This window comes from Eulemur rufifrons, chromosome 2, assembly GCF_041146395.1.
Source record: "Eulemur rufifrons isolate Redbay chromosome 2, OSU_ERuf_1, whole genome shotgun sequence".
Taxonomy (NCBI): Eukaryota; Metazoa; Chordata; class Mammalia; order Primates; family Lemuridae; genus Eulemur; species Eulemur rufifrons.
In genome coordinates this window covers 60,048,259-60,057,339 of record NC_090984.1, presented here as the reverse complement: position 1 = coordinate 60,057,339, position 9,081 = coordinate 60,048,259, and the positions used below count along the sequence as shown (strand labels likewise).

General features: G+C 44.0%; 1 protein-coding gene across 1 annotated transcript; it reads left to right on the top strand.

Annotated features, from left to right (window-relative positions):
- The first annotated feature begins 7,471 nt into the window (after positions 1 to 7,471).
- Positions 7,472 to 8,461, top strand: OR6J1 (olfactory receptor family 6 subfamily J member 1). Its single transcript, XM_069463211.1, has one exon. The coding sequence runs from the start codon at positions 7,472 to 7,474 to the stop codon at positions 8,459 to 8,461; it is 990 nt and encodes a 329-aa protein (XP_069319312.1).
- Positions 8,462 to 9,081: the final 620 nt, after the last annotated feature.

The window sequence follows — 9,081 nt, the reverse complement described above, 5'->3', positions numbered from 1 at the left end:
GCACTTTATCTGGGGTGACAGAGCAAGACCCTGTCTCATGGAAAAAAAAAAAAAAAAGAAAATAAAAAAAAAATCTAGTTTCTGCCTTCAGGGAATCATATAAACTGATAATATGTAGCCTGACCTGGTACCTGGCTCTTTCTACTTAAATTCCAGTACTCGTTGCTCTCTATCAAAAGACTAAGGCTCCATTTTAATCTCACATCTTCCATGAATCCTGCGCCTGCACTGCTGGTTTTCATTGATTTTTCTCTCCATACTGCTCTAGGCAAGAGAGCGGGTTTTTTCCTTCAACAGCTTTGTTTCCGTAGGCAATTTGTGTTGGACTTAACATCTCCATTTGTAAATGAGGCAGTTGTAGCAGTAGAGTCCTTCCATCTTCAGTTTCTATGGTTCTATGATCATAGGCAATTGTGGGGGAAGGGAGAGGTGGCTAATGTAAAACAGCAATTACGTAGTGAAGCTAAGGCTTTTTGTTTTTTTAACTTATGAGTGACATCCTCACGAGAGTAGCTGGGATATCATAAAATTGTTGGTTGGGCTTTGAAAATATTTGTCCTTGTTACCTATTGTAATTAGCCAGTTGCCAGACCCATTAATATGCTCAGGTAAGGAAGGCAGGAACCCCAGGTGGCTGGAGTTGAAGCAGGATAAGGTAGTAGCCTTAAACTTTCTGGCGGGACAGTCCTCATATAGAAATTGTTCTAAGATCATTGACATTTAGAGTAAATGTGTGCCTTAATCTATAAATTTATGAATGTTATTTATGTTAAATTTCTAGGGTAATAGTTTGCTTTGGATCTTAAAACATAACTTTCTGATTAGAAAAGTGATATACCAACATTGTTTTGTTAGTCATTGATACTTTGAATTAAAAAAAATTTATAGATTAAGGCACACATTTACTCTAAATGTCAATGATCTTAGAACAATTTCTATTTCATCTACTTGAGCTAGATGACTAAAGGTGTGTGTACGCATATGTGTAGGATTGTGGAAATAATACAGCAGGTAGTCTCCTGGGCATCCAAGAACAGGGACAGGGCACACAGGGATTGGGACGAGAAGGTCAGTAGCTCAGGCTACCACTACCATTTCTCATGGGCCATGTTCTCTGTCATTACTTCTCTCTGCGTCTAAGCTACTCTTATACTTCTCTTTGAGACCGGTTCTCTCTTATTGTTGATGGTTTCTTTGCTCCACTGTGACTTCAGCTTGGGTTTCACTTTAGTTTGCTATGGCACCAACTCCAGCCCCAACTCTACACAACTATTCAGAAAAGTGCCCTCCAGCATCTTACTGATTACCGTTGGGGCTCTTCCTGGCTGCAGAAGACATGCCTCGAACTAAAGCAAAACAGGGAATTTATCAGCTCATAGCATCGGGAACAACTCCGGCATGACTAATCCAGTCATACACAGGTAGTGTGCCAATGCTGGCTCTGTGGCTTGGCTACATGTCTGTGTTATTCTCATGATTCCCGATGGCAGAAGGGCTCTCTCCATGCAGCAGTGGAAGAATGAGGCTGGCATGTCTACTGGCAGCTCAGGGTCATATCATCACAGCTTTTGAGCCTAGAGGAGATAGAGCTTTTCCTAACTCTGCTTCAGTGTATAGACTCCAAAGGGACTCTTGGCCTGGCATGGGTTTAATGGCCACTCTTTGGATCAGTCACTGGGGTTGATCGTGATTGGTCATGTTCCCTTTCCTGGCTTTGGCCTTATATTGTGACTTATGATCCCACCAGAATCACATGGTTTATTAATGGGGAAGGAGCTGCTTCCCAGAAGGGAGCGGAGCAGTGGTTAGTGGAAGAAAATAAGAAAGAATGTTTAAAACACAGGCATCTACCACAGTGTCTGTGCCTCTTAGTTCAATTTCTTGAGAGAATCTGCTGAGTTCTTTGGCTTGGTTTCTCCTGGGTCATTTGTCTACCTATGACCCAGTCACATGGGTGGCTGACTCATGCTGCAGATAGGGCTCTGTGTGGGGGATGATTCCGTCCGAAATGTGGTGGGACATGATTGACATATCTAGCACAATTATGTAAAAATATAAGCGATCAAAAAGAATAGATCCCAGCACACAGATATAACCACAATTAATATTTTAGTTTATATACTTACATTCTTTTATCCATGTGTTGATGTGTGTCTTAAAAAATAAAATATGGTGGTACTATTTATACTATTTTGTTACACTCTCTTTCCATCATTAACTATTGTACAAAATCAGTGACTTGAACTAGGGTGGGGTAATGGAAATGTTGATAAGTGGTTGGCTTTGGAGTATATTTAGAAGATAAAACTAACAGGATTTGCAAATGGATTGGATATAAGAGGTGAGAAAAAGCAACTGTCAAAATTATTAGATACTATTGCCTATTTGTGGGGATATATGATGTGGAGATTTAAGTTAGAAGTTTTTTAGACTAAAAACTGTATAGACTGAGCAACTTTTGCTTTTCTGGTTAAGCACTATGGGGATTCCAAAATAACTTTATGAAAATCCATGTTCCCAAAGAACTTAAAAATCTGCCCAAAGTTGAAATAAATACAAACGAAATGATGAAATACATGGTGATAAAAATGAATCACAAACCACAGCATGGTTGAATCTCACAAATACAAGGTTAAGCAAAAGATGCCAAACACAAAACAAGACGTACTATATATGATTCCATTTATATGAATTTCCAAAACAGGCAAATCCAATCCATCGTGTTAAAAATTAGGATAATCAGTTTACCTTTGAGGTGGAGGCAGGGAGCTTGGGAAGGGTTTCTGGAGTGCTAGTACTAGTTTGTTTCTTGACTTGGGTGGTGGTTATATGAGTGTATTCACTTTATTGATAATTTATTGAGCTTATGATTTGTGCACTTTTCTATATATGTGCTATATTTGAATTAAAAAGGTTAAAAACACTCAGGTTCTACACTGTGGATTCCTGATTCCAAGTGCAATAAAAGTATGTAGGCAGAGGGAGAACTCAAGCTTAGGCTTGAGCAGGAGGGACAAGAACAAGACCCTGAATGCGGACACAGTGTGAAGTAAGAAAGCACAGGGCCAGTCTGGGGCAGAGTGAATAGAGTGGTTCGACGAAGTAAACGATGAATAAGGAGATGTGTAAGGTGGGAACTGAGGCTGGGAGGTAATTCAGGAGAGACCAGGGGTTGAGGGTTGTGAATACCAGGCTAAACACCTTGGAGTTTTTTCTTTGGGATGGTACAAGATCACTGAAGCTTTAGCAGTACTCTAGGATGTTGGAGAGGAGGGCCCTAGGTAGCATGAAGTGGCAGGCATGGACAGAATTGTCACAGTGGGTCTGGAGAGGGGTGGATGGAGGACTACACTGAGAGACTCCCTGAGATGTGTCTGGTGGTGTTGATCTTGGCTAGTGTTCTGGCTCCATTTCTTGCTAGTGCTAGTATAGACATGTTTGGTTTGCATCCTTTCCTAAATGGGCCTCAGGGGCATCGGGCTCAAGCTTGGTGTTCAGGGACAGCTCTGTAAATTGTGCCCCCTGAGGACTCCCCCATGATTGGCTCCTTCTCTGAAAGTGTGTGCTCTCACCTGAGCCAATCCTGGCCTGCCCTGCCCCAGTGGGGTCCAAACATGATACCCAAACGTGGGACCCTTCCATAGTATTGCTCCCTGCAGCCCTGACAGTGTAGAGTTTGCGGCAGCAGAAGCCCCTGTGCGACAGTGCTCAGCCCATGGTGCCCTGCAGGCAGGATATGCGGGGGCTGGCACTGTCCGCCTCATTTAGGCTAATGTGAGTGTTTCTGAATCCCCTCACACCCTCCCCCAAGCTTACTGACCCCTGTGTAGAGTGCAGATGGTGGAGGATAGGGGATGATTTTTTCATTTCCAGAAGTCTTGGGCAAGCAAAATTCCCATGTAGAGAAGCATCTTCCCTTTGTCTTCACACTTTGTAGCCTAGCGGATATGTCACCCAAGAAGAGAACAATTGATTAAGGCAGAACTGTGGCTTGACAAGATGTATCTCAGAGCCAGAAGCAACAGTGCTCTGAGGCTGGGATGATCAATATCTCAGTAGGGACAGGGAAGATAAGATTTGTTCTTTGCCAAAATTGCAGAATAGCAGAGCTTCTAGAAATAACGGCAACATCTGATATGGTGATTTCATATGAATTGTCTTATTTTCCATTTTGTGTTTCTCCACCAGGCTGTGAGAAAGAGGAGGAAAAGAGCATGAACCCTGCTTGTCATATGAGGCTTCCTGTGCAGATGTGCAGAAAGGTGAGGCGATTTGTCCAGTCTCAAGGGTGGTAAAGGCAGAGGTGGGACTGGAACTCAGGTCTCTTGGCCCCAAGGCCAGAGTTTTCTCTATGCACCAGCTGTACTGCCCCTTGACAGGATTCTACTGTCCTGCAGGAACCCTAGAGGGATTTTAGTCCTTGGATGCCTGGCCTGCCAGTCTCTGAAAAAATATGATGAGGGTGGTAGTGGTGGTGCATGTTGGATTGAGGGGACAGGCAAGGGGTAAATGAGAGAAGCAGGATGGCAATTGTTGCCCATCAGGGGAGCACAGTGTCCCTTTTCCCATTTGCCCTGGAATCAAGAGATAATCACGACTGGGCTGAGCAGGGGACTGGAGAAGGTGCAGGGAAGAAGGTAGCAGGAGAAGGGAACAAAGCAGTGTCCAGGAGCTTAGTGAAGAGTCTGCCCTGTCTCCCCCAAGCTGGGCCAGACTGTGTAGACAGTATGGGAGGACCCAGCTGGTCAGTGGATGGCCCTGCTAAACTGAAGGCTCCTTCCTCATCCACTTGGGGTTAGGGCCAGAGGATGTGCAGACCTCTTGGTGCTGGAATGGGTGCCATATTCTGTAACTTCCTGAGCAGCATAAAGCATCCAACAAATACCTTCTAGCTGTCAACAACACGTGCATGCTCATCAGGCAAGAGGTCACAGCTAGAGCAAAAATCCAGATGGTTGGGAAGGGTTCATTCCACCAAACACTGGTGGTCTCCTGTGGAACTCACTGTGGCTTTTTGATCAAGATGATTACTGTAGAAGATCCTAGGTGACAGCAAAGCCCAGGTGAGCAGACCTGCCCTGTAGAGGTGAAACAAGAGGATCCCAGCTGAGATGTGTGCAGAGTAACCATTCAGCATTTGGAGCTGCCTGGAGAGCAGCAGTCTCTGTTATACTCTAAGGCACATATATTTGCCTTCATGAAACTTCTTGATATTTCTGATGTAAGGGAGTGATTTTTCCACTGGGTATAGCGGCAACTCCAGAAAAGATGTATTTGGAGAGTTCAGTGAGTTAAGTCTTCCTCCCTCATGTTACGTTTTTCAGATTTGGTGACTAAGGCCAAATTCATTCTTCATATCATTCTTCTAGACTTCACAAACTCTATGTGTGTCTGCTCTTAGTAATTGCCGTGTGTTTGTGTACAAGCACATGTGTTTCTGCCACGCCAGGGGTCAGGCTTCTCCCTGGGGCCGTGGCCTTTCCTCCTGCTGCATTCCTTCTTTAATGGCCTTGGCAATGGTCCATGCTACAACATGGATGGACCTTGGAAATATTACAGGAAGCGAAAGAAGCTAGATACAAAGGACCACATATTGTATGATCCATTTATATGAAATGTCCAGAATAGGCAAATCCATAGACCCAGAAAGTAGATTAAGAGTTGCCAGGGATTGGAGAGGGGGTGACGAAATGTTCTTAAATTGACTGTGGTGACAGATGCACAACTCTGAATACACAAAAAGCTGTTGAATTGTACACTTCAAATGTGTTGGCTGTATGGCATTTGAATCATATCTCAAGAAACCTGAAAAGGGAAAGCTTGGCAATACAGATGCAGTGAGTTGGTTGGACAGACCGTCTGTGTACTGTGACTACACAAAGGTGGGGGCAGGTCAAGAGGACGTGCTCTGCGCAGGAGTGGCCGATACAGAACTCTGACTCAGCTGAGATGGGCAGAGGTTAACTCAGTTCTTGGGAATTTTGCAGTCCTTTTCCTTTACTAGTTTATTCTTCTGTTTTTCCTAGTCCGATCCATAGACCTCTTAGTCACTGGTACACACAAGGCCCCTTCTTTCCAGAGTCCAGGCCAACCCCTCCTTGCTATCTGAGTCCATTGGACTTTGTCCCTGGAATCTATCCATTTCCCTGGCATTTGGTTTGTTTTCCAGACTAATGGCCCAGGACAAATATCCTAGGAAAGAACTTTTCTGTCCCTTAATTTTTCCTCTATTTCTGTGATTTCCCTGAAATCACGTTTCTTTAGGACCGAGAGCTGTCCAAGGGCAGGCACTTCTTTACCATCTCCACAGACTTGCATCAATCGCAGACCCTGCAACAGAGTTGGCACTCAGTATGTGCTTGCTAGCGTGCATGACCCCTCACCCCACATAACTGCAATCAAACCATGTGTAGATATAGATCTATATTTTCCTTTTAGGATAATTCTACTTTCTTTTATATAAAAGGAACATTTGTCCATTGTAAAAAAATCCAGAAAATATAGGCAATCAAGAAGAAAATAAAGATCCCCTGGAGTCCTACCATCAAGTAATGATGACGACTAAGAGTTTGGGATATTGCCTTTCAATCTTCTTTACCTACAGATATGTTTATATTTTTTATTATCTTTTTAAGTATAAATTTTGACATATACCAAAAATGTATGTAACACTTATCTAAAGTATAAAGCTTAGCAATATGTCGGACACCATTGAGTCTACCACGGAGCCCACCACCCAAATGCAAAATTGATAGTTACTGAGGTGGGTTCCTCCCTTGGTCCATCCCCTTCCTTTCTATCCCAGAGGTCGCCCTGTTCTGAATTTTGTGTTTATCATTCCCTTCCCTTTAAAAATAATAATTTAGTTACATGTTTGCAATGCCTAAGTAATATATTATTTAGTTTTGTTTGTTTTTAAGATTAAATTTTAAAAATCTTGTTGTGTGTGGTCCTTTGGGATTGCCTTTTTTGGTAACATTTTGAAGATTCATCCTCACTGCTGGTTGAGCTGTAGTTCATTCATTTTGTGATTATATAATATTCCATTCTATGATCATAACACTATTTATTCACTTGTCTTTGGACATCCCCCAACCCCATTTTCTCCTCCTCACTCCCTCCATTCCTTGCTTCCTCCCTCATGTGAACATTGTTTTTAGTCTTCTGGGGCAGATGTGCAAGTTTCTCTACCTAGGAGTAGAATTATTGGGTCACAGAGCACATGAATGTTCACCTTTACAAGGTAATGACAAATTATTTTCCAAAGCAATTATATAAAGTTACACTCCCAATGTAAAAGAACTTCTGTGGATCCACATCCTTCTCAACACTTGTTATTGTCATATTTCTATTTCATGCTCTATGTTCATATTTTTCTGGTGAATGGCCATGGGGTTTTGGACACTGAGTGCTCTCCTAAGCATTGTCTCCCTCTGTTCCATTAGAGGAACTGAGCCAGCCCACCAGGCCCATGGGGAATCGGACTGCAGTGGTGACTGAGTTTATCTTGCTGGGATTTGCCCTCAGCAGGGAGGTGGAGTTGCTGCTCCCGGTGCTCCTGCTGCCCACGTTCCTGCTGACTCTGCTGGGGAACCTGCTCATCATCTCCATCGTGCTGTTCTACTCCCGCCTCCACACCCCCATGTACTTCTTTCTGTGCAACCTCTCTGTCCTGGACATCCTCTTCACCTCAGTCATTTCTCCCAAAGTGTTGGCCAACTTAGGATCAGGGGATAAAACCATCTCCTTTGCTGGGTGCATCACCCAATGCTATTTCTACTTCTTCCTGGGCACAGTTGAGTTTCTCCTGCTAACAGTCATGTGCTATGATTGCTATGCTGCCATCTGTTACCCACTGCGCTACACTGCCATTATGAGACCTCCTGTCTGCATCGGGACTGTTGTGTTCTCTTGGGTGGGAGGCTTCCTCTCTGTGCTCTTTCCAACCATCCTCATCTCCCGGCTGCCCTTCTGTGGCTCCAATGTCATTAACCACTTCTTCTGTGACAGTGGGCCCTTGCTGGCCCTGGCCTGTGCAGACACCACTGCCATCGAGCTGATGGATTTTATGCTTTCATCCATGGTCATCCTCTGCTGCATAGTCCTTGTGGCCTATTCCTACACCTACATCATCTTGACAATAGTACGCATTCCTTCTGCAAGTGGAAGGATGAAGGCCTTTAACACCTGTGCTTCCCACCTGACCATCGTCATCATTTCTAGTGGGATCACTGTGTTCATCTATGTGACTCCCTCCCAGAAAGAATATCTGGAGATCAACAAGATCCCTTCAGTGCTGAGCAGCGTGGTGACTCCATTCCTCAACCCCTTTGTATACACTCTGAGGAATGACACGGTGCTGGGCGTCCTCAGGGATGTGAGGGTCAGGGTTCAAGGAGTTTTAGAAAAGAGGATGAGGACGGTGCTGAGGAGCAGATTGTCCTCCAACAAAGAGCACTAAGGAAGGGCTTCCTCTTTGCCACCATGTATCTGTTACAGAAAGCCCTTGTGTTAGAAAGAGAGAAGCTGCCTTAGCAAGAGAGAGAGCTAGCTAGGGAATCCTGCATAGGCCATAGTGGAAAGAAGGCTGAGCTTGGAGACAAGGACTCAGACTCTGGCCTTGGTTCTCATTTCAAATCTGTGGCCACAGCTATGTCACAAGGCACTCTGGCCCTCAGTGCTGTCATCTGAAGTGTGACAGGGCTTGACCTGATGATCTCTAAGTCTTTTCCATACTAAATATTGCAAGAATTGCAGAAGGGCTGTGCAGCCTGTGTCCTATTAGAAGTCCTCACATGTTTGGCCCCATTTCCTTGTGGATCCTGGACACAACTGTTCTCTCAGGTTGGCACAAATTCCTTCGTGACCCCTTCTGCATGAACCTTCTTTCATTCCATCCTCTCCAGGAATCTTTCTATGAATAACCTTCATTATTCTCCAATTCACTATCATGTCCTATATTGTTTTTCCTAGTGGACATTTGTGATGATTGTTATTGGTGTATATAGTCTGTGTTATTTAATAATATTACTTTCTGGCTGGGCGCGGTGGCTCACGCCTGTAATCCTAGCACTCTGGGAG

Excerpts from the sequence above, each read along its gene's own strand:
- OR6J1 (XM_069463211.1), top strand. The coding sequence starts at position 7,472 with ATGGGGAATCGGACTGCAGTGGTGACTGAGTTTATCTTGCTGGGATTT.